At 35.5% G+C, this 26,368-nt stretch overlaps 1 protein-coding gene and 1 long non-coding RNA gene across 2 annotated transcripts; one reads left to right on the plus strand and one right to left on the minus strand.

Annotated features, from left to right (window-relative positions):
• The first annotated feature begins 1,838 nt into the window (after positions 1–1,838).
• LOC117792142 lies at positions 1,839–4,958 on the plus strand. Its single transcript, XR_004618150.1, has 3 exons — positions 1,839–1,932; positions 4,396–4,536; positions 4,753–4,958. It is a non-coding gene; the product is annotated as an uncharacterized LOC117792142 (long non-coding RNA).
• Positions 4,143–25,164, minus strand: LOC117792139 (endoplasmic reticulum aminopeptidase 2). The gene is made up of 12 exons (XM_034632138.1): positions 24,968–25,164; positions 14,092–14,232; positions 11,421–11,609; positions 11,274–11,356; positions 11,003–11,211; positions 10,233–10,413; positions 8,822–10,166; positions 6,225–6,367; positions 5,899–6,161; positions 5,706–5,835; positions 5,005–5,376; positions 4,143–4,865 (listed from the first exon to the last, which is right to left on the minus strand). The coding sequence occupies exons 1-12, from the start codon at positions 25,113–25,115 to the stop codon at positions 4,713–4,715; spliced, it is 3,357 nt and encodes a 1,118-aa protein (XP_034488029.1). The 5' UTR covers positions 25,116–25,164; the 3' UTR covers positions 4,143–4,712.
• Between the last annotated feature and the right edge of the window lie 1,204 nt (positions 25,165–26,368).

Consider the following 26,368-nt stretch of genomic DNA (forward strand, 5'->3'; position numbering starts at 1 on the left):
ATACGACTTTATATTATATGATCAACAGAGCGAGAAAATGAAAAAAATAGAAAACAATTAAGTTGGAAATGTAATATACGAAAGCCAAATCTGTCTACAGTAGCAATTAAGAGAATATTTTACTCTAATATCATATAGTTGGAAAACATGTTTAATAATTATTAACATGTGCAATCAAGCAATTTGTAAATATGCATAGATATTATAATTTTTTCCTATGTATAAAACAGCCGAAGCGAACGCAAAATTCGTTAGAATAATAAACGTAAATATGTATTTATTTATAGCATGTTATACCCAGCATAGGGCGTATCCAAGGAGTATGACAAAGTCATAAAAAATAAAAAACAATGCATTTTTTAAAATAAAATTCTTTTAGCTTATTTCTAGGACTGCAACAAGCTATTTTCAGTGAAATTGTCAATATCTATTGGAATAAATGTTTCTTTTATTGACAAGCTACTATTGGAATAGCTTTATTTATGCAGAGTTATGTTTCGACTTTATCCTAGACAAACTTCTGTGGAGTACCTTACACTCGTTACAGGGTATATTCCCGTTGAGACGTGGCCTTGTTTTTTGGTTTGTTTTTTATCTTTTGTATGTTTTTGGTTTTAGGAAGCTTCAAAGAGCTTAAAATCACGCGAACTACAGGCCGGTAATTTATACGAAAACATTTATATTATTTTTTGACTCTCAACATACTTAAGAGCGGTTCCAGCTATTTGTTTTTTGTGGAATTTTAAATACAAAAGCTACACAAACACCAACAGTTAGTCAAGTAATTGTTTTGATCGACTTCAAATGCACAGATTTAATTTAACAAAGAATAAATTCTTTTCTTGGTTATTTATTATTTGTTTTCTTATTTTTTCATGTTAAAAATATAAATAATGCTTTGCAGTGGTTTTCTCTTTTTATTTAATTAAATTAAATGTATTTAAATAACTTGACTAACTTATGTAAACACTTATATACAGGGTGCCCTAAGGCAATGCATAAAGTGAGATTTACATTTTATGTATTTGAATTTTGACAGACGCAATTCAAATGTACACACTGCACACACACACAAACACTTGACACTCACGCTCACACACACACATACTGATACTGATACACACAGATACAATTGACGAGCGACACGCGCTTAGTTTGTTGATTGTTAATAGGGGCGCGAAAGTCTTGACAGTGTTCGCTTTAACTTTAACGGCGCAATTTTGCGGTCTGCCATTTTCGATAGTTTTGTGCAAATATTTAAATTAATTAAAAAATGATTCCAGTTTATTATAACACAATACATACATGCGTTTTAAGTTGGCTTAGTTTTAATTTGTTTATAATTGATTTTTGACACTTGTTATTTTGCGTTTGTTTCTACAGAGCGATTTTCGTATTATTTGGCGTGCTTTACGTCAGTTTCAAAACAACATTCCACAGGTGCTTGAAAAGCTTAAGAGAGTCGGCGTATGAATCTGATGCAGTAGCGTGTGTTGACGTTCTCTGAACGGTTCACAATATACTGAGCGGCCATTGGGCCGAATGCCAATGCGAATGCCGCACTTCGGTTCGGTTCGGTCAGCTGGTCGGCCAGTTCGGCCTGCTTGTCTTCTTCCCTCGGTCCCACATCGCGCGACACGACACGCGATGGCGCTTCACGATATAAATGAAACAGACACTGAATCTAGCAACAACAAGTGCAGAGAACTCTCTGTTGTTGCTCTTACACATATGATTGTGAGAGTATGCATGTGTGTATGTTTGTGTGTGCGTGTGTTTGAGAGAGATAATATTTATTGAGCCGTCTGCCGTCTGCCGTCATACTCCCAATGTTGTCGTTTGAGCGTCTAGAATCACAGATTGTGGCATATTCAAAATTCGAACAGTCTAACAGTTACTCTGTAAATGTCAAAAAAGTAAAACAAAGAAATGGTATCTTTCATAATATACTTTTTATATAAGCTTACCTTTACTTATAATTTTTTCACTTACACTGAGTACAGGGTATAAATGCGTCGCATTCATTGCAATCCACAATAATCTATGTTTGTATTTTAATACGCTTTTTCTACATAACATACTCTTCTCTTTCAGAGCTATCGATATTTGCGATTTCTGATAAGCTCTTGCATGAGTAATATTTCAAACTATTAATATATTTATAGACTGCAAAATATATAGGGTACATGGTAATGGTTTTGGACTTACCCAAACCTAATATGGTTGATTCCCCCAATGAATAGACTGTGTTTTCTATTACATATTAGTTATCATTTTATTTATATGTATTCCCATTTGACTTAATATACATAAATATATTTTCATACAATTAGATTTACGTCTTTAAAGTTGCTTTGCCTGCATTCCATCTAATATTCTTCTTTTTACTCTGATTCTTCTACACACTTTTCTTATTAAAGATGATACAATAGATACAATAGATAAAGCTTAAGAACAGTTGCAAATAAATTTGATCTAATAAAATTAACTAGAATTTATTATTAAATTTATATAAAAGATAATCCATACAATTGAGCGAGATATAAAGGGGGCCGAACGGGGGGCGGAAAGGTCAGTTTGATAAATCCAGAATGAGAACATATATGTGGACGGATATGCGCAAGTATACAAGTAGATCTAGGGTATGAGTGAAGCAAAAACAACTGTATATTTAAAATAAAAAATATTCAGTATAATCGAGTAAATAAATATTTACATGGAATTCATTAGAACTGTCTTAATCGAATGCCATTCGAAGTATTCATTAATGTATCTATGTGAATGATTTGTAAAACTTTCGAAATTTTGACTTTTTTTTAGTGTATGTTTGTATTCGTTATTATGTTTATACATTTTTCGAAAACAGTAAAATCGACTCCAAAACTTGTTACTGGTTAGCTAATAAAGTTTGTTGCATTTGTTGTGTATCATATTTTCTCGTATTTGTATCATAATTTGTTAATGTATCTTAGAGATACGCGTATCTGAGCAGATTGACATCGTTACTGTTGCAAAACATGTACGAATATCTAACGTGTAGTTAGTCTTAGTGTTTAGGTAAATAAATGGAACCAAAGAGCTTAAACAAGTCTGAAAATATTGAAATACCTATTAGCATTCCCAGTTAAGATCTCTTGTCAATGTTGAAGGTGTTTTTGCTACGCGTCGAGCCGGAAGATTGAGTCAAAACATATCATTTACCATTGTAGACCTATCTGATAAGACTCGCTTGTATACAAATGCATATAGTATATACAAATGTATACACATATATAGCTACTCAAGCTACAAGTGCTCAGCTGTTATCAGTGCTACTCTATTAAGCAGCAGCTCTTGAGAATATATATACTTATTAAGTCCACCAGAGAGATAAGTGACAGATGTTGTTCTTGGGGCTGTAGAGTTTCGTAAATTTATACTTGATAGCCCCACGCCCCCACCATCAACATAACTGTCACACTATCAGTGTTATTATAGCCACAACAAAACTAAATGATAGCTTAGCAAAGCCCATATATAGTTAGTAACACCCAACCAACTATAACTGCCTGACTCAATGCAATGCTGACTAGAATTTATAACGAAGAGATACGAATCTAGTATATACATGCAAAAACATATGTGCTTATCAATAATACGCAAAAAAAAATTAATTTAATTTCTGAAAAGTTCGTTCTTAACATTTTTAAAACGATGTGAAGTTAAATACACTTGAATCAATCTAAATGTGGAAAAACTATCTTGAAGAACAGAATTGTTCCAAAACAAGTAAAAGACTATGAAGAGTAACAAATAAGTTTGTCCAAACTTAAATTAAATAGACGTTTTAATTTTATGTGCAGAAATAAAAAGTGTTCTTTGAGTTTTAGCAAAATGCCGCAGTATATACATATGTGAGTTCGAGTATGTATGTCAATATGGAGTAATATTTATGGTATGTATGTATCGTGTGTATCTGTTGAGATTAATTTATAATGCTGGCTTTTGGAAAAGGAAGATATCTTGTGATATATATCTGTACCTAAATATATATATCGATGCGCTCATATACACACAGACACATACATAAATAATGCCTAACAAACGATGCTTATAATCCTAAATATGCTATACAGATATATATGTATCTTCTATATATTTTTTTTATCATTTATCATAATGTTATTGGATTTATAGTAGTGTTTGCTGAAAAAATATGTTCGATCTGTTTTTTAGCTTAAATATTACTTAGCTTTTCATTTCTTTTGTTTTGTTTTTGTTTTTTCTGTTTGTAAAATATACACATACATATACAATATATAGATATATCTTTATGTTCAGTTGTAGATAATAGAAAATGGCATCAGTATGCTTTATACCTCATACAAATGGTGTGTTTATCATTCTAATTTACAGTTTACAGATTGAATATTGGTGTTAACTCAAGTGACTAGGGAAGAAAATGGGGAACGTCAACTTAAAGTCAAAACTAATGGAGATCTCGAGACCCTGTCTATAAAGTGGCAATTACATATATGTATGTATGGCAATGATATGGTAAATATTATTACTATGATTAGCTCCCAGAAACTAGAAATTAGTTTAGTATTCGATTAATTTGTATGTGTGCAAGGAACATAATTACAATTGATTTCGGAGATCATTCACTTCATAATAATTAACACAATTAACTAAAATAATTATAGATGAAATTAATTTAATTTGAAAGCACTCTATCGATGCGAATGCAAATTACTTTCAACCCATTTATAGAGCGATGTCTGGGATCTTGCAACCCATTCCACATTGGAGGCGACACTGCTGAGCGTCATGTTCAGAATGGACATGCCATGTCCACGTCCAAAACGATGTACCAGGGATTTCAGCTGCAGATAAAGTATGATTTTAGTTAGACTTGGGAATATCAGGATTTATTATATTGATTTTATTGAAGACGAAAAAATCAATAATATATCAAATGAGAGATACAAAAATTAAAGTAGTGTTTATACATAAGGATCTTACCTCATCGTAATCGAATTTCGTAGCCCCATATTGTGTTATAGCCGATATCACTTTAGCAAAGCTAATGGTGCCCGCTCCCAGACGTTTCTCCAGCTCAAACCATTTGGCCTGTAGGAATCGACAAGCCATCGCACCACCTGTCGGTGTACCCGCAATGGCCTTGAGCACTTGCACCACCTCCTCGGTGGGCAGCATGGTGACATGTGAGAGCAAACGATTCTGCAACCAGGCGTCCTTGGTCCTGCCCAGCGCACGCAACAGTTGCATGCGTTCCACAAATGTCTCCGAGGTGCGTTGCAGAGTCACAAAGCGTTCCCAACAATGTTGCCAATAGATGTACTCACCGGACAAAATAGAACCCGTGTAGACCACCTGGAAATAAAAACAATTTATTTATTAATACTAATTTAATATAAAATTAAGGCAGTCGACACCAGGCTAAGAGAATAAAATATCTACATAAATTGTAGGCCTTTAATATTTGTAAATTAATTTTATAATTAGAAATTCAACGAATATGAAAAAGAATTGGAAAAATAAAAATATTTTAATTGATTCATGAGAAATCCAGAGAAATTCAATCAGACCAAAAACTCATTAGTTAGATATTTGTATTATTTAAATGGTCTAAACAGTATCAGCTATCATTGGAAAGCTCCATTTTAATTCCAAAACACTATACACCAATTATAGCAACTCACCTCTCTCAGATTGGGAGAAATAGCGGAACCATTATAATATAAATATTGATTCAACATATTCTTGGCCTTGGTGATGCTATCAATGTCCTCCCAGAGCACAGAAGCCAGCAACACCTCAGGACGCATAAGTCTAAAAATGAAATCAATTTCAATCTTCACATTAATCCCAGTTATAGATTAAAGATCAACTTACCTAGTGGCCACATCTCCCTCATCGATCCAGCCCACTTTTTCCATAACCGTTGATATTTTCATTTTGATAAACTCGCTGAGCATGAGAAAGCACTCGGAATACTTGAGAATTCGTCGCCACTTCTCCAAATGTCGCACAGCTAAAGCCATAGGACCATAGTGCGTCTCACTTGGCAAATATTGTATCATGTTCATCGTAATCTCGCAGGGCAACAGATTCGCATGGCACAACGTAAATGCATCGGACAACATACCCAGACGATCCTATAAAACATATCGACTCTTTCTTCAGTAACGATTAAGACTAGTTTTGAATGGAATACAGACCTCACTGCTGAAACGCTTTGGGTTGTTGGAGAGTTCCTCGATCAAACTAGCCCAGTTATCATCATTATAGACAACGCGATAATAACCATTTTGTATGGCATTCACCTTGATCCACTTCACATTCTCCGGCACATTGAAGGTCACTGCAAATTGTCAATACAAAACTGGTTAACATGGGTCAGTAGTGTAAATACTGATCGTATCTGTCTTGTACTTTTCTCTTGACACTTTTTCAAAAACCTTAAACTGTTATAACTTTGCCAAAACTAAACCGATTTTCATGCGGAATGTCAATTTTATTATTATTTTGCCTCTATTTTGAAACTTCATCAAAACTGGAAAACTTAATTTTTTCCCATGACTGTCCATTTTTTCCCCATATTGCCCTATACTATCCATACCTTACCCCTTCCCATTTTTCAAAAACTTTGAACTGTCATAACTTTGTCAAAAATAAACCGATTTCCAAGCGGAATATCATTTTCATCATTATTTGTGCTCTATTTTGATACTGCATCAAAATTGGAAAACTTAATATTTTTCCATCACTTTCCATATTTAAGCATATATTGCCCTATATAATCCGTACCTTGCCCCTTTACTCGTTTTCAAAATTTTCAAACGGTCATAACTTTGTCAAAACTTAATCGATTTTCATGCGGAATGTCAATTTTTTAAGAATTTGGCCTCTAGTTTGATACTGCATAAAAATTGGAAAACTTAATTTTTTTCTCATCACTGTCAATTTTTCCCCTATATTGCCCTATACTATCCATCCATACCTTCCCAATTCCCATTTTTCAAAAACTTTGAACTGTCATAACTTTGCCAAAACTTAACCGATTTTCAAGCGGAATATCATTTTTAACATTATTTGGCCTCTATTTTGATACTGCATCAAAATTGGAAAACTTAATTTTTTTTCCCTTCACTGTCAATTTTTCCCCTATGTTGCCCTATAGTGATCCATACCTTACCCCTTCTCATTTTTCAAAAACTTTAAACTGTCATAACTTTGCCAAAACTTAACCGATTTTCAAGCGGAATATCATTTTCATCATTATTTGGTCTATATTTTGATACTGCATCAAAATTGGAAAACTTAATTTTTTTCCACTTTTTCCACATCACTGTCAATTTTTCCCCTATATTGCCCTATACTATCCATACATTACCCCTTCCCATTTTTCAAAAACTTTGAACTGTCATAACTTTGTCAAAACTAAGCCGATTTTTAAGCGGAATATCATTTTCATCATTATTTGTCCTCTATTTTGATACTGCATCAAAATTGGAAAACTTAATTTTTTTCCCCATCATTGTAAATTTTTCCCCTATGTTGCCCTATAGTGATCCATACCTTACCCCTTCCCATTTTTCAAAAACTTTAAACTGTCATAACTTTGCCAAAACTTAACCGATTTTCAAGCGGAATATCATTTTTAACATTATTTGGCCTCTATTTTGATACTGCATCAAAATTGGAAAACTTAATTTTTTTTCCCTTTACTGTCAATTTTCCCCTATGTTGCCCTATAGTGCTCCATACCTTACCCCTTCTCATTTTTCAAAAACTTTAAACTGTCATAACTTTGCCAAAACTTAACCGATTTTCAAGCGGAATATCATTTTTAACATTATTTGGCCTCTATTTTGATACTGCATCAAAATTGGAAAACCTAATTTTTTTTCCCATCACTGTCAATTTTTCCCTTATGTTGCCCTATACTATCCATACCTTACCTCTTCCCATTGTTCAAAAACTTTAAACTGTCATAACTTTGTCAAAACTAAGCCGATTTTTAAGCGGAATATTATTTTCATCATTATTTGGCCTCTATATTGATACTGCATCAAAATTGGAAAACTTAATTTTTTTTCCCATCACTGTCAATTTTTCCCCTATGTTGCCCTATAGTGATCCATACCTTACCCTTTCTCATTTTTCAAAAACTTTAAGCTGTCATAACTTTGCCAAAACTTAACCGATTTTCAAGCGGAATATAATTTTTAACATTATTTGGCCTATATTTCGATACTGCATCAAAATTGGAAAAATTAATTTTTTTAAAACTGTCATAAGTTTGTCAAAACTTAATCGAATGTCAATTTTATTATCATTTGGCCTCTAGTTTAATTTGACATTCAATGTTTTAAAAGAATAACAGGTTTAATTGTTAGCCAATTTCTCTCATGATTACTAAAGCCGTTATTGTAAGAAAATAAATTATGTTTTCAACTGATCACATTGTTTTAGATTTTGTTGGATTTGTTATTAAATGATCATTGATAGTATTTGTGTCAGCAGTATAACAGATTTGATTGTTCTTTAGTGATCTCTAATCTTTCTGTGGCAGAGATAAGAAAGATTTTGTTTCTTAATTGATCGCATTTGTGTTCGAAGTAAATTTAGAATGATTTATGCGATTTATTTATTAGAGGTATTATATATTTAGAAAAGCTAGAGGTTATCTGTTCATTATTTGAGAGATTTATATGGCAATCACTGAGTTTTTAAATGCTGTTAGAAAACCATTTTAAAGGAGCTTTTAAGTATATATCTATCTATTCCATCCTTCTCTATTTTTCTAACTCACCATCGACATTCTGCATCCAGAGAGTCTCGCTGACATTGTTTATGTCCGTTACGTAGGTAACCGGAAAGATCCACTTCAGATGGGGTGTGACCTTATGTTTGCTGGCCTGTGTGGTGGGAGCCACTGTGCTGGGCATATCGGTGGCATTCACTGTGGTCTTGTTGTAGTTGTTGCCATCATAGGAATCATCATGGATGGCAAGAAAGTCGGCGGGCTTAAAGGGACGCTGTGAGATGGAAATGCTGTTGCCCATTTTGGTAACTGTGAGCAGGGGAAAACCTGGCTGATGTGTCCACAATGTCATCATGTCCTTGATGTTCTTCGAACCGTTGGCCTTTTTGGTGCAAATCGTCCAAAGATCTGTGGGCTCGGCGGTCTTAAAGCGATTGAGTTTGAGGAAGGTTCCAAGACAACCGCGGAATCGATCTTCGCCAATTGCCGTGTGGAGCATCGAGAAGATCGCTGCTGTTTTCTGGACGAAGAAGTCCTCGTTGTTGCCATCGTGGCTGGTGCCATTCATGATACTGTCCCAGCCCTGAATAGCATCGATATCCAACGCCGCAGTTGCCATCTTAAGCAGATACATCTCTCTCAACGGCCAAGTGTCCTGGAGTGGAGCTAGCGTATGGATGCCTAGATATTGGATGAGTCCTTCCCAAAGCCAGACATCCTTGAGCACTCTGCGTGAGGTGATTCCTCCAAAGAATTGACGCACCATGGCCTCGGCAATGCGCAGAGCACTGAACTGATACTGCTCCGAGGTAATCGAATTGGGATCTGTGAGGAATGAAGTTTTCAATGTGACCAGACCCAAGGAGGAGATCATATTCCGATCCAGCGAAGGTAAGGCTACAAAATCCACCTTGGTCAAGGGATAACTGATGTCCAGCCATGTCTGTAGATACTCCAGCACATCACGTGAGGTGTGAAGTATAAAAGAGGAACGTGGCAGCAAATCCCTTGGAGCATAGAAGGTATAAGAAGGAGCCCTTTTGATGGATGAACCTGTTGACTGCGATAATGAGGTCAGATTCGATAGTTTTCCATTGCCATTAAGGATTACGGGCAGAGCTGTCGTCGTGGAGCTGACGTTATGAAACGGAGTCAGATTCACATTGAGCGAGTGCGTCAAAGCTGTTATATTCCTCACTGGAGGATTCTTGCTCTTCTGCTGCGTGTAGTTGTTCAGCTGGGAAGGCTTCTTGCCACTTCCTGCCGTGGCTGGAGCAACTGTTGTTGGTATATAGGCAGCTGATGGTTGCAGAGATTCCCGTTGAAAGTCACTGACCACCCAGGCAATGGCATCTGCTGGCAAAGGAGGCGTCTCAATAAAGTCGTCTCTCAACTGCAACATAAATTTAAATAATTAGGAAGTGTTTCCATTGGGTAAACTGTTTTGCTGTTTCCTTACCAATCCTGTGCCCATGTAGAAGCCCACATCCTCTGTCGTATGCACTATGGAATTGGAAAGACCAATGTGGAAGCGATCCCGGAACACGGAGACACGGAAGGGCGCCCGCACATGCGGCTCATCGAAACAGGGAAAAGCACGACGTGCACCATTTGGTCTGAAGACGGTAGCGGCGAGCAGACTGTGAAAAGAATGAGATAAAATTATATTGAAGAAGTTTAACGAATTATTAATGAAGGAAATAATATTATGTCATTTTTTAAATTTACTTTTAATATTAAACTTATTATCATTTAAGTTTAAATATATTTTCAATTTATATATCACTTTTCTGGTAAGTGGTAAGTGTGGTACTACATTGTACTAGTCTAATATTTATACTATTACTAATACCAACACCAATATTAAATGATCTGATTGGGTTTTCTGGGTTTTCCCCATCCTTGCAACAAATGCTGAATCATTTATAATTTCAGCATAACCCAGATATAATTTTAAATTTTTTCCTTACAGTTCATAATTTATATTTGATATTAATATTATTTAATTTTTTCTTTGCCGACTGCTTTTAGTTGTGCATAAATAAATAAATTAATAAAAATTTATTAAAATAATATAAAATTTGCTAGTTTTATTTCAGAATTTCAGAACCATTTCATGCAGGGGTGACACAGAAACCGAAACCAACCGAAAATCTCCCAAAAATGTTTAGAAATTTGGGAGATTTTCGTTTGGTTTCGGCACCCCTAATAGTCTTTTCTTAATCTTACCGCTCTCTTCCATTGAAGCTCTCATACTGATCCACATAGAAGCCCTCGGGTTCGGGATTCAATTTGGAATACCAACGCAAATTCAACGTATAATTGGATTTCTTCTTGAGTTTCTCCTTTACTTCAATGTACAATTGCTGACGTGGCGGAAATTCCAATACCTTGACAATCTTCAACGCATAACCCTTGGGACCGGGTGTAACCAAGGCCTAAATGAAATTTGCAATTAGTTTAAGGACAAAACTCTAATTGGCAAACTAAGTGGACTTACCTTCTCGGTAACATTGAGATCCTGAATGTGCAGCACAATAAAGTTGGTTTCCTTCTCAATGAACAGATCGATTGTAACTTGACCTGCAGCAAAATTACCATTAGAGTGACTAGTTCCATTGGAATGGAGTTTTAGGGGGTAACTCACCTTTTACATCGAGCGTTGTGAGATTGGGGTGAATCGTAACCATATAACGCATGGGTCGAGTATTTGTGGGGAGCATCTTTTCGAGCCAGGGGAAGGGCTCCCCGTTCGTTGCAATCGGATTGAATGGTAGTGTGTTGTTCTCTTCATCCGTTTCATAGCCAGACGTTGTTTTTGCCGCACAGGAACAGTCTGCAAGAGGTGATACACACAAATGCAATGTTCAGGTCATAACTCTTACTTTTGGGGTTTGGGTTTGATTCTGTTTTGCTGGCTTTTTGATTCGGTTTGGGAATTGTGGTCTCAGCACGTTGATGCTTGATGTTAATCAACTGCGTTTTACACGATTAACAAAGAGAACAAACTTAAAATTACGTATTAAAGGGGGTATTAAGAACTCTAAAGGATGGAAGATACTTTTTAATTTTTCTCTTCATTTTTTGTTGGCAGTAAAAGTAAAAAGTAAGCTCAAAAATCTGGTAAAGAAAGATTTAACAAGGTTTTCTAGCACATCTAAAAATAATTAATTTAAAAAAATTTTTCAAAAAGAGTGTTCTTTAGCTCATTGAAAAGAGTTTCAAATTAAACATAACATTGATAACATTTTGAAAAAATTCATAAGGAATTTTAAAATATAATCGGATGGCTTTTTTATGCATCTTAAAATGTATTTTGAGACTTTATGGAAAAATTTAATAGATAAGGGTTTAGATAATGAAGAATCTATTAGTTTTACATGTAGATTATTAACAGAATGAGAACGATCTGACAATAGGTTTTTAGACTTATTGCTTTCATTTTCAAAAAGTTTGCTAAAAACCTCTAAAATGTTAAATTTAAAAGATTTATATTAAAGTGGTAAAAGTAAAGGTATAATAAAAGTGGAAATCAAACGAATTAAAATAAAAGCAACAAATTTAAGTAAATAATTTTCATCATATATTTGACACTAATTTGGCATCCAAAAACTTCTCAAAATTCAGAGAGTTCTTTTGTCTATAAGTTGAGGATATACTGTAATTGAAAGCAAATAAAATGCAACTAATTAACATATATTATGTATAGAGAAAAAATAGATATTTCACAACAAATGATGACAACGACATGCCAACGGATTAGAGGGTACACTATGGTATAATGGCAACATGGAGTTTGTCAGTGTTACGAGTATTTACCAGTTAATTAGAAGTGGGTTGGAAAATTTGTTACTCACATTTTTACCAATCAAACAAGCATTTAAGAGAAATTTTTATAAATATGTATATAATATTTTTTGTTTTGTTTTTTACAAAAAACAAAGAAACAACAAAGTGTAAAAAAGAAAAACAAATTATGTGTACATATTTATTATATTGGCATATATTAAATAGAATACGTATATTTTTATATTGATTATATTAAATTTCAAGATACTTATTTGTGTGTAATATACATAAATATTGATTATATATATATAAATAGGTAAAGCTTATCCTTAACTTTGTTTGTGTTTGTGTTTGCTTTGCAAATTGGAAATGCTTTTCCAGGCTGACCGTCAATCAATTAATGCGGAAAAGAATGTGCACAGCAAAAGGCAATAATTGACTTGAAATCATTTTTGCTTAGCCTGGTCACACAGTGTTGCCTTTGGCACACGCATACACACACTTATACACTCTCTCACACACACTAACACACATGAATGTCTGGCGCTTTGGCTCCGTAATGCAATTAGCCTTCAATGCATTTAGCCCCATTAAGTATGCAACACAAAGTTTATGTTTGCTCTTTGCATACATTTTGCAACGTAATATGCACCATTGCAACCCCTTGTTCCGTTGCTCCATCCCACCCTTTGTGTGGGATACTATATTATCAAAAGTCTACTCGCCGCATTGCCACAAAGGAGTCGGGGAACTATGCTCAGAATATTATAATGGCATTTGGTCTGTGTTAATACTATTAAAAGCATATTGCAACAGGCAGCGTTCATGTGAAGGTGTCTACTGTGGCAACAACCTTCATCAACTTAATGCGATTACATATTGATATCATATAATCAGATCCCAAGTATCTATATATAGTCGGACCTTGCTTATGCAAGGACTACTCGCTTTTAAGCATGTTTTTTATGCATGTACGATACATATATGCAGCTCAGTCTTCTTTAAAGAACAAGTGAACTTTAGTATATTTATCGGAAATATATATTTTCTGTTCCTTTTTATTTCTTTTGAAGCCACCTATGAATTTCATTTCCTTCTTCAAATAGCTAGTGAGTTTGAAAGTATTTTAGTTATCTATCATATAGTTATAACTAATCTGCTTTAATATCTAAACATATTTTTCTGAATTGCTCTTTCAGTTCCATTAATGCAGCTTTCAATTCTCCCCATTTTGCTGTGGATGCATTATTTTAAATTACGCATACGCCATGTCAAACCGTGTGTGTGAGATTATATACAAAATAGGTATGTGGTAAACTGTTTCCCAATTTGCAAGAACAAACGGAAAACATATTTGATAACGAAGGGGAATAAAACAAGGCAAGCAGCCTTCGTTGTTGCTTTAGCCTTTTGTTGTACTTGTTGTGGTAGTAATACAATTACAAAAAAAGGAGGAAAATAAGCAAAAAAAAAAAGAAAAATTTAAATGAAAATGAAACCGAAATGCAAATATGCACAGTGCAACCTACCATTTTGTGGTCCCGCGTAGGCAATGATAATCGCCGTCAGCAAGAGGGATCCCAGCACGATGCCCGCGACGAGGAGAGCGCGTCTCTGGGAGCAGACAGCGACTCCTGTGCGCGTCTGTCGTCCGCCGCTCGATTCGCCACCTGGCAAATGTAATTAAAGTCAAACAGAGAAAGAGTTAAGAATGGGGACAGTGCAGGTTGAAGTCATGAAGAGAAGTCAAATTCAATTTTATTGGTTGCCAGTCACCAGGCAGGACAAAGGATTTTATATATATACTTGGAGTGATTCCCTATAAGTGTTTTGACAAAAAATACTTAAACTACTACAATAACGATAACATTTTGTTGATTAATTATTTTAAAATCATATTTTAAAAATGAAATAAAAATGTACATATATTATTGTTGCAAAGAAAATTTAACAGGTATCGAACAATCAAAACTTTGAAATAATAAAATATATATTTAAAAGTCCTAGTTTTGTTTATTCGTTTTCAATCCATGTTTTGGTATCAAAAAATGCTAGTCTTAGTTTTTTGTCATTGTTTTTGTAAATTTTGATTTGGGCCAATTTTTTTTATATATTTTATTTTGTTTTATTTCGTAATTCTTACAGAAACATTTGAATTCCGTAAGAGGTACTTTAAAGATTTACTATCTGCTTATTGACTTGACTATTGCAATTGCTGTAAACGGGATTTACCTGAGAGAAATGCACAATCATCTAAATCCGGATCATTTGTCATTTCGATGCGCTCGCGCCGCCAAATTTTTGCACCTTTCTGACCGCCGCCAACGACCGAAATCTTAACGGGGCCGATATCTCTTTGTTTTCCGGCCAATACGTTAACTTTAACTGCGTTTTTGCTTAAAAACGCCGCCGACTAAAGTTAGACTTTAACTAATTACACTCGTATTTGATATTAACACAGTAAAGTCCAAGTTTGTTACTATTTTTGGTGGAAATCAAAATCAGAATTTTATAACAATCTAACAATCAATTTGAACCCTTTTGCTGGCCAGCCAAGCCACGTGTACTTCATGCATATTTTATTTACTAGCCCCATTTATGAAGCCAAATATCAAAAAAAAAAAAGAAAAGTATGAGATTTCTTTGCCTCTCTTTTACACTCTATCTCTCTCTCTCTCTCTCCCTCTCTCTCTATATCATCGACGAGCTGATAATCTGCTGGCCAAATAATCGTATAATTTATGCACAGTCGAAACCCTTGAAAAAGAAGTAAAATATGTGCACAGCCTCCCCCTTTAGACGTGGCCAAAAAGCAGCCGCCCTTCCGGTCGTCGCAACCGGCATCCCGTCTAGTCATCTGCCCATTTCTACGGAGACGAAAGACGGAAGACAGAGACGGAGTCCTCGTCGTAGTCGCAGTCTGTGTCTGCAAATTTTTGGATGTTGCTCGCAATTTCAATGTCGCATTGAATTAGTGAAAAGCGCTTTTCAACGCCCAAAAATCAACCCCCAAAATATTCCTCTGGATGCTTTGTCGGCTTTTCTGAATGCGTATTTGTGTGAGTGGGTGTTTCACTGTATATGTGTGTGTGTTTGTGTGTGTTTTTGTGTCTGCCGTCTGCCTTTGAGCAGCACTTGAAGCTGAAGTTGCATTGAGCATCCTTAACGAATTTTATGCGGTTATCAACAAAAAAAGCCCACAAAATTTGAAAGAATATTGTGATATGCTTGACTTTTGATAAAAAATACAAATAATACTAAATTTAATCAGTATTATTTTATTCTGGCATTTCCTGCAGAAATTATTCATTTTGCACAAAATAGCAAGACCTCAAAGCGCACGTTTTACTTATCAACTGATAAGATTTTATGGATAATGTATGAATTCAATTCGTTTGAATTATACTTAGTACACGTATAGTATTGATTAGATTCTTAGAGCTGTCAACTGACTGCAACAACTGAGAAATGCCGGCTCACAGTTACTAAAACAATTAAAATTATCGAATAAATTTTATCTTCACCAATGTTCACTTTGGTTATTTTTAGAATATTTGTGCATATCTATTGAGGGTATTCCCTAATAATACAGCTGTAAAGATATCTAACAAACTAATTTATAAAAGTAAGGGTTTTTTTATTTCTCTTGTGGAATCAAGAAAAAAGTAACGTTTAGTTTTGTTTAACTAGAAGGTACCCTGTACTTTGCGCTAACTATGGTAATACATGTGGCAGATAAGCATTGCAGGTTCTCAAAATATCTATTTATATCACGCATACGACTCATGCAACAGTGTGAATACTCATTTATTTACTTTCGCTCATTATATGTTAATGTGAAATGTGTAATACAATGCCTGGTCATTATAATTCCTAATGCCTACACTTGTCGCTTGAAAACAAAAATAACCTTGTGCTCATTCATTTAATACGTTTTCTAAGAGTATACACTTTTTATGAAAGATATTTGAGACATGCATTTTAAAGCAGTTATAGCAAATTCATATTCTTTGTAAATGCGACTCAAATAGTTTTTAGATGGGAATATTATTCAAGTTACAATATAACCTACACAAATATCTCATAAATATCGCTGTTTTATTTGTGATGATCAAATGTGATTAGAAAAATTTGCATTTTCATGAAAATCTTTACTGTTCAACGAAGTCAAGATGCCCTAAAATTATAAACGTAAATCAATAATAAACAATAGATATTATCACAAACAGCAAGAGCATACAATATTCGTCATATCAAAAGATAATTACGCATTGTAGTTATTTTACACCATGTTAATGTAAGAATAAGAATAATTGTATTGTTTGCTTCTGCATTTGTTTACATTCTCATACATGTCATTATAGTGGATTTGTTGTTGTTAAACACACAATATTAGAAGCCAAAACTGAAACGCCTATGCAGCGAGAGAGGGAGAGAGCGACCGAAGGAGAGCGAACTAGTGAGAGCATAAATGTAAGAGCGTGCAAGAGCCACATGGCAGCTGGAATGAGCACTGAGAGCGTAAAAGAGTGAGAGCAGCAAATCCTTTGTGCTCGCATTGGAATCTGTGTTTTGAAAATGTAATGTCAAAATGCAAAAGCTCAACAGCGCGCATTTTCTTACACGAGTGTGCGTGTGCGTGTGTGTGTGCGTGTGTAAGTGTGTGAGTGGGAGAGAAGAGTATAAGTGAATTTCCTGTTTTGTCTTAGCTTTTGATTATGCGGCGTTTCTTTGGCGAGAAACGAGCGCGTTTGTGAGTGCTTTTTGAGTGCGCGTATATATGTCAATAGTGCGCTTTCCAGTCTTTACTTTTTTTCCCATTTCATTTTGACTTTGCTTTTGATTTTTTTTCAGCTGTCTTTTTTTACATTTTTTTTTTTATGTTTTGCCACTTGACTGAATTGTGAGTGGGCTTTAGTGCATTTGCCTACAAAGCGGCAATGGCAACGGCAGCGTTTGCATTTCTGTTGTGAAGTTCCAACAATAAATGTTGACATTTGATTCGGACCAGTGAATCGGCTATAACCCAATGTACATATTTGCATTTGCAGCGCTGTTGTTGTTGCTGTTGTTATTGTTGTTGGTGTTGTTAATGATGGGACTTGGCTTGGATGCAAAAGGTCAAAATAGCAACAATTAATCAATGCAATGCAAGTGACGCGTTGCGTTCATTAAGCCAAAGCTCGTTATTTGTTTTGGCCTCACACTTTGAACTTTAAGCTTTGCTTTTCACTCAAAAGAAACTCTTCGATTGATTCACTTTAAAATATTTCGTTGAATTTCACGTGTTAAATGCGTTAATTAGCTTTAGTTTTACTTAATCAAAAGCTGATTGAAATTGGTTCGATTTCTTTTTCTTGTAACTTTTTTTTTCTCTTATTTTTTTTTTTTGGCAATTTCTATTGCCCTTTTTCGTTATAGACACGCACAGTGGGTAGAGGCAGTGGGAGGGGGCAACACGCGACGCATCTGTGTGTGTGTTTGTATGTGTGTAAGGGGTTTGAGAAGTTTCCTTTATTTAATTTTTTTTTTTGTCAACACGGGGATTCGGTTTTAGGTTTGTTTCGTGTGGCACGCGCTTTGTGATGCGTTTGAGTGCGCGTACATTTTCCAACTGGATGCTGTTGTGCCTCGCCGTGGCGTCTCCGGCTGTGAAAAGCGTATTTTTGCAGCAACCCTCTGACAAATTTAATGGACAGTCTTTTTACCCCCTGACCATTTCCCCCAACGGAAAACACATAGAGCTTTTGCAGCGCATGTCCATCCGCTCTCTTCAATTACACTCTCACCGGCTCTCACTCTCTCTTTATCTGCAATTTTTGGCTCTCACCTGCGAAAATGAAAATGAAATTTCTATGTGTACTTTTGCCGGTTGCCAAACAACTTGTCCATAAATAGTGGAGTGTTTTTGGTGTTGCCAGGCACATCGAGCATGCTGCAACCCTTAAGCAATCACTACTCCCCTGCTCCCCTGCTCCCCTGCTCCCCTACTCCCTCAACATCCCCACGATCTGTGCTTGCAAGTATTTCTCCCCAGTTGGTTTATCTAATTGTTGTTGTTCTTGTTCTTGTTTTTGCTGCTACTTCTTTATCATGTGTTAGTCAAAGGTTCAATCGGAAAACACTTCTTCTTCTTCTTTTTCCTGCTGCTGTTGCTAGTTGATTAAGGGATGGATGCTGTTTTTAGATAGTAGTCGAAAACGTAATGTTGCCATGACGCGAATTCCGCATGAGATTTACGAGCGCACGTTTCACTCGCATTTGATGCTTTCGACTGCTGCTTTTTATTGCCTACTTTGGGGCGTCTTTGGCAATGGAACACAACTCCTCAGTGCATTATAATTGTGACTATAACTTCCACAATCAGCAAATTTATTTGACTGACAGTCGAAATAAGAAGCTTTGGATATCAATTAATTTATTGTAGAGCCTAAGAGATAATGAAATCGAGAAAATGGCAAATATAGCTTAAATTCGAGGCGACTTATCTGATTTTTATATAAAAAGTAAGTCTTATTGTGCAATTAATTCTGAAATGTAATCAAGAACATGGCTTATAAAGCGGATTCCCCGCAAATCAATTGAAAAAATGTGAAATTTCAGCGAAAATTAAATTAAGAACATGGCTAAAAATTCATAATTATTTACCATTAGTTATGAAATACTGCGAAATTACAGAAAAATTGAATTCAAGAACAGAGTTAATAAAGCTATTCAATTATAAGTCTATGTAAGACAGAATTGAAAATGCATAACACAATATTTAAATTTTGTATCGCCAACCAATTTCAGTGTGAAATTGCAGCGAATTTGAAATCGAGAACACGCCTAAGATAGCTATATCTACCCGATAGTCGCTTCTAGTGCCGGAACAGCTTTCTTCACGAAATCTTCTAATTAGATTTTAAGAGCGCCACAAACTTGAGACTCATTCAGGTAAACATCCTGTTTGTACTTGTGCGAACTTGTCCGTGCTTGTTCATTTGCATTTTCTATATTGTTTGTGGCAAAGCAAGGAAAAGTTAAAAATATACAGAAAAGTTTACAACGAATTGATGAAAAGGCAGAAAGTTTACTTGGGCGGCAACTTGCAACAAATGAACTGAAATGGGTGAAAGAAGAGGGAAAGGGAGAGGGAGAAAGGGCGTAACTTAATGAAATCTTTGTCACGTCGCTTAATATTATATGGAGATACCAAAAAGCAGACACAATTCAATGATGCGACTGTAAGTGGAACATAGTCTATATAAAACCGACAAGTTGCATGCCACAAAAAAAAAGGCCTGGGGGCAATGATGGGGAAACTGAACTGCCGACGTAGCAGTTAAGCGAGTCGTAACTACGTTCATGGTAATTTCTAGGGATTTTAACCCGGTACCCAATGGCTACAAGGGACTTATAAGTTTTTGTCCAAATATATATGTATATGCCACATCTGATTTTTCGACACTCAGAGACTATAAGAGATAGATCCACTAAATTTGATGACAGTACTGCTTTGGTATGTACACAAATCTAGTTTGTTTCGCATTTTTCCATGCCCTCCAATATTGGAAGAAAAAAAAAAATAACAAAAATAACTTTAAAGCAAAATACTTAATTTTGGCCCACATAATGCCCCCAAAATTTCATAAAGACCGAATTATAAACTCAGAGGTGTATCAAGAAACAACAACAGGGTTTTTCATAGTCTGGTTTGCTCTACTGTAGCCTTTTCCTACTAATTTTTTCCACTTTTTATTTCAATTGTAATCGTCGGAAGCCTCCTCCTCTCCCCTTTTTCCCCTTTATTGTGTTACTTAACGCATTGCGTGGGTGTCGCCACCGCGTGTCCAGCATTAAATACGTGTATTTGCTGTCGCATGCAAATTTACAACCCACAAAACCGAGCCAACAATTGTGACGAGCACATGGATGCCAAGTCCACATACATGTGACTGTGTGGGGTGTGTTTATGTTGGTTAGGGTGTCCCCAGCCTTGTGGAAATGCTTCAAGGGCTTCCAGCTCTTCAATAAACATGGCCACAAGTGTGGTGAGGAGAGGAGACAGGAGAGTGGAGAGTGGAGAAGAGGTCTGCAAAATCGAAATGTGGTGGTTAAATAATCGCTGTTTATGAAACAATCAATAAATTTAAGCTGCTGCGTCTTTTACTGCGTCATGTGGCTGCCACAAGGCGTGTTGATAAACTCATAGTAGCACAGGCAAAAACTTTTCAACTTTAGTCCAGCTGCTAATGGGGTTGAGCAGGGGTTGGGATTCAGGGGTGGAGTGGAAGTTGGACTAACTCTTGATGGTCGTAATTGGTCGATTAAGTGCTTGTTAATCTTTGTACTTCATTACGATCTCAAATAGAAAGGAAATAGCAATAGAAACAACAATAGAAATCAACAGTCTTTGCCTGGAATTTCATGAATGTTTTATGCCATTGTTGAGAGTCGTTAGAGAGGTAGATAGAGATAGTGGAAGTTAGATTATTTAATGAGTCCGACTGTTGATGCGAGAGTCATAGAATATAAGTTATTAACAATACTCACATTGAAGTTGATGCTTGAAGCGTGTGACAATTTGAGTTAAAAAGCAGAAATGATTTGATGATAATAAAGGACCTTAAAAGGATTTATGTTAGCCACATTTAGGAATTCTACGGTATTTTAGCATATACACATACACTTAATACAGACGGAGGAAATGTTAAGCTAACTCTGTTAATGTTAGCTAGCATTACACTCTTTGTTCATTTTAATTTCTCTCACTTGACATCCAATATATTATAAATTTAATTGACGTAAAGTTATTATAGATTGATCATTAATGAAAATGACTTTGTTGATGCTCACTAATACCATTAAATATTAATGAATATGTAAATGAAATAAATATGCAAGTAATAAATATAATATAAACCAATAAAAATTTGCATTTTTAATAATGAAACAAAAATTAACATAACATTTTATGTGGGGAAAGGGTGTAAGTTATTATAAAAATCAATATTTATAATTTTCTAGCGGACAATTTGCATATCTTAAAACAGAATTTGAGAGACAGAGGAAGAGAGAGAGAGAGAGAGAGACAGGGAGAGAAAGGAAAAAAGGGAAAGAGTAACAAATATAAGTTCAATGAATATCAAATTTAATTAATTTTCAATTCTGTGGAGAATTGGCAAATGCACAATTGCAGTCTGAATTTGTGGAACTTTCAATGGTTAAATTAATTGGCAGACCGTGTTGAAGTACCACTCGAAGGTCCGCAGCAGCCAGCACAGGATTTCTAGGACTCCAGAACCAGGCACTTGGTTCAAGTGTGTGGCATGCAACAAATTCAGACGATAGGCATAAAATGAAGCGAAAACATCAAATTGCCAACAAATTGTGCAGAAAATGCATTGAGTTTTGAGGCAGGTAATTTAAATTGTGGTTGCAAATGCAGCAAGAAGTGTGCCACAGCCACAACAACAACAACAGCAACAACAGCAACAACAACAACAATTGAGTTGCCTGCTGGCAGTTGACTGTCATTGTTATTTCCTGACTTGACTGACAGACGTTTTTTTTTCTGTCATTTCCACATTTTCCATTTAGCTTTTTCTATTTAATTACTCAGCCCCTTCAGAGTTGCAACTACAATGCAACTGCATTTAATTGTGTGTGCCAGATTTTGCAACAATTATTTTGTTGGCACTGCCAGCACCAGCCGCTAGGTGGCGGCTTCGTTTGCCATTTTTGCAATGCCTTCCGTTGGCTTCCTGCTTGCAATGCTTCAAGTGGCCTGACCCAAAAACACATTTTATCCCATTTCTATGTGTCTTTCACTTTCACTCGCAAACACACCAATACACACACACTAACACACACACACTAACACACACACACACACATACTTAGGCAGGCAAAGCTCCCGTTGCTCGCATTGTTTCTCTGAGCCCCATTTTTTGCTATTTCTTCTTCATTTTTATTTTTTTATTAACGGGATGCGCAGGACTTCTTTATTTAAGTCAAGCAGCTTCAAGTGTGTGTGGGTGTGTGTGTGAGTGTCTGCGTGAGTGTCAGCCCATTGAGAATGCAATCAACATCAACGCATCCTGCAATTATCAACGTCAGCTGCAGCATCGACAGCAACATCAACAGCAACATCAACATCATCTGAGATGTTGCAGCAACACTTCTTGAACTCTTGAAATGCATGTGTGGCATGTGGCATTTGGCATATATATTTGTGTGTGGGCCTCCTTCGCTTTCGTATTACTTCAAAAGGTAAACACATACATATATACACGTTCGTAGAGCCTGTGGCTGCCACAACGTTAAGTGCTTACTCCAGTTTATGCATCCTTAATTGCAACGCTGACAACACACACGTCCTGCTCCCGTGACACTGATTTTCCATTTTCTCCACTTTTGCCCACTTTCCCCCAATGAACTGCCATCTGCAACTGCATCTTGTGGCACACTTTGTCCGTCGCCTTGACGCCTACTAAAACCCGTGCTCAAGTGCTCACCGATGTGTTGCACAAGATAACAGATAAATTGTCTCACAGCTCAGCATAAGGTTCTATAGTTACGTATTCTGATGATGATTATGATTAGACTGCGGCAAGATTCTAGCAATTCCAGGCGGTTTGTCTCCTGGGAAATTTAGCTTCATTGATTTCAACTGAATAGTCAACTAACAGTGAGAGTAATTTCCAAGTATGCCATCTAGATACGTATATGTTATGGATATGTCATCTTTTATGTCTTTTATATTTCCTATAGCATCGATTTATTGGTTGTGTTTCTATTAAAAATATTCTAACTTGCAATCAATTGCTAAATTTAACATAATTTCATGACAGTTAATCTTAACTAATTATTTGCTTTTCATTTTGATTGTAGATTTCAATTAAATAAGAATTTATAGTGAAATAAACTTTAGTTAATCATTTTTTTTGTATGTTTTTGTTTGATTTATAGAAAAAATAAAAAAATGTTGAATTGTAATTTTCCTCTCGATCTAGGCTTGGATTTTAATGCTAAGAATCCCCATTTGAAATTTTGAAAGTTGAGAAATTAAATTCTTGAGTTTACTTTTATTCATTTCCTGATATTGTAATTAGTATAAAACCACTCTTTAAATTTGATTCTGAGACGTTTCATTTTTTTATTTAAGCCATGGAAAATAGGTTCTGGTTTCGATTTTGATGCAAAAAACTTAATTGATTTTAAAAAACTAACTTGTTTAAATTGTCGCACGTAAGTAATTAAAGATTATGCTGTTCTTGCAAAAAAGTTAATTTGAGTGTGATAGTAAGAGCATCATAATATTAGAATAAAGTTGGAATGCGTTTTGAAACTGTCACAATTTAATAACTTGCAGTTCGTTTGCAATTTTCAAAATATTTAACACTTTACTTTAATGAAAACTTCTAAGAATTACATATAGATATAATACATTTGATATCAAATTTCATGGGAATTTTCTAAAACATTTGCGTACGCTTCAAACTGTCAGAACTTAATAACTTTCAATCCGTTAGCTTCCACTTACAAGTTTATTTACTACATAATGTAAAGTATACCCCAGGGTAAAATTTTTATATCTAAGACACAGACAAACACACACGTAGAGGCATAAATAATTACAAGTGTGCATTTCAAATGGGGAAGAAAAAAAAACAGAAATAAAATAGAAACTGAGAATCTCTAAATGTCTGTAATCAGAGCCAGCTGAAGGCGAGCAGGGGACAGCAAAGGTCCGTCTAAGAGACCGACAATGTCTGTCCACCTAAATGCCCTATGCAGGGGAGGGTTGAGTGCAGGGTGTGAGAAGGGTATTTCTGAAAAGCCTGCAACATGCCAGAGGCGAAAAGAAAACACAAAAAAATAAAATATACGAGAATTGTGGTTATAAAAAAAGAAATGTTAAAAAGAGAAACAGAAAAAATAAAAAGAAATGGTGCCTCAACAGGCGAAGGAAACGTCGAGACAGAAGACATGGCTGACATTCATTATATTTACTTGCGGCTGGCTGGGCGCTGAGTCTGAGTCTGTGCCTGGTCTGGTCGGGTTTGAGCCTGGTTAAGACTAAGGTCTGGCCAACGGGTCGTATGAGCATATGACGAACAGCTTCCTGCAGGATACGAAATTAACGCCACATCTCTGGCAGCAGGTTTGCTGCATTTTTAATGCTTTTGTTTTGCATTTTGGCGTAATTAAGAAAACAACTGAATGAAGGCATTGTACAGAGAGACAGTCTGGCAGACTGACAGACAGTTGTGGCCAGAATTGGCAGCGTCAAATTATGCACAAGTGCAATTATGCACTTTTGCACCCAGCGGCGAATTCTTTGATCATCTTAAGAGACGTGCAGCAATTGCAATTGTCAAGCAAGGAAAATGAAGAGAAATCTTTGTGGTCTCCACTTACCAAAGGTAACACCATTCGTTTGCTTTTCTTTGTCCTTGTCCTTATCGCTCTTTTCACCGCCAAGCGGCTCCAGCTCGATGCCATCTGTGGTGGCCACTTTGTAGTCCCGTTTCGACATGTTGCCACAACAAAAGCCACAACATAACATCTGACCAAATTTATAGGCTTGCGGCTTAAGCGGCGCCGTCTTGAATGCCGGGGGGGTGTTCTCTGCGGGGGCGGGGGAGGGCAATGAGGGGATTACTTATTGAGTCAACGTCAATGACTCAATACTCCTATCTCCGCTTTCCTCTTTCGGATATGTGTATTCAATAGAATGACGTTGTAAATTACGACTATATAATATATATATATGTATGTATATATGTAGACTACAAGTCGGTGAGAAGAAGATCCTTGATTGTTATCCGTATTTCCTTGATTAATATAAATTGGTCCAGTTACTGTTGTTTGACAAATATGTTTCGTTCTTGTGTGTAGAAACTGTAAGCAAAGAGATATTCATTAGTTTTTCTTTTCAATTCTTAAGTTTTTTCTTCTTCAACAGAATTTTTTATAATTTAAAAAAAAAATAATTTTGATTCCTATTTTATAATTTAAATTGAAATTTGTTGTCGTTAAGTAATACGAAATACACAAAGACTAATAAACTTATAAGAATCACAAAGTTGTAATAATTATACGAAATTTGGTGTCTTTAGCTTTAAAATAACTTTCTTGACTATTGTAACTAACCGATATCTATATTTATGTATATCTTTATAGAGTCACAAAAGTCTTTTTCTGCTGACACATAAATTTTTACACAAAGTCTTTGTTTTTTTTTTCTATACATTTTCCACTTTTCTGTACAAATAAAACACTTTCAGACTCTGATAAATCTTGAATTAATATGCAAAATGTCAGCAGAAATTTTGTGCATGCAGCTTTCAGAATTTTTAATATCAGGACAAAGAAAGAAAACTTGGTCTGCAATGTGATTTATCTGATTTGTTTCAAACAAAAGAATCTAGAACCGAAAAAAGTGCAGCAGAGGGAAGAAAGAAAAACGACAAGAGATAGTTTTTGTGGCAACAACTTTTATAATATATATGTTTGAAGATATGTGTCTTTGTAACATTGTCCAGACTGCAGTTATATTATTATTTTTCTTAGAGAGAGTTGGCCACAAAATGTCTGTGGCCGCTGTTGGCTGTGTTGGCTGTGTCACTTTGCGCCGGCGACGACATTGTTGAAAGCAAACAAAACGAACTTTAATAAGAGCACTCACCGCTCTCAACCGAATGCCGCTTCCTTCTCTCGCTCTTGTCTTACTTTAGTTGTGGCACACTCCAGAGTTCGCTTTGTGTGGCAAACATGGAGCAGAGAAAGGAGCAACCAGCGTCAGCAAATAACAATGAC

Source organism: Drosophila innubila (assembly GCF_004354385.1).
Source record: "Drosophila innubila isolate TH190305 chromosome 3R unlocalized genomic scaffold, UK_Dinn_1.0 2_E_3R, whole genome shotgun sequence".
Lineage (NCBI taxonomy): Eukaryota > Metazoa > Arthropoda > Insecta > Diptera > Drosophilidae > Drosophila > Drosophila innubila.

Bases quoted from the DNA above. Each gene is read 5' to 3' on its own strand.
- LOC117792139 (XM_034632138.1), bottom strand. From the start codon at position 25,115: ATGTTATGTTGTGGCTTTTGTTGTGGCAACATGTCGAAACGGGACTAC. The intron at 10,167-10,232 runs GTAAGGAAACAG...TTTATGTTGCAG, and splicing joins TCTACATGGGCACAGGATTG to TTGAGAGACGACTTTATTGA. The intron at 4,866-5,004 runs GTAAGATCCTTA...CTTTATCTGCAG, and splicing joins CGAAATTCGATTACGATGAG to CTGAAATCCCTGGTACATCG.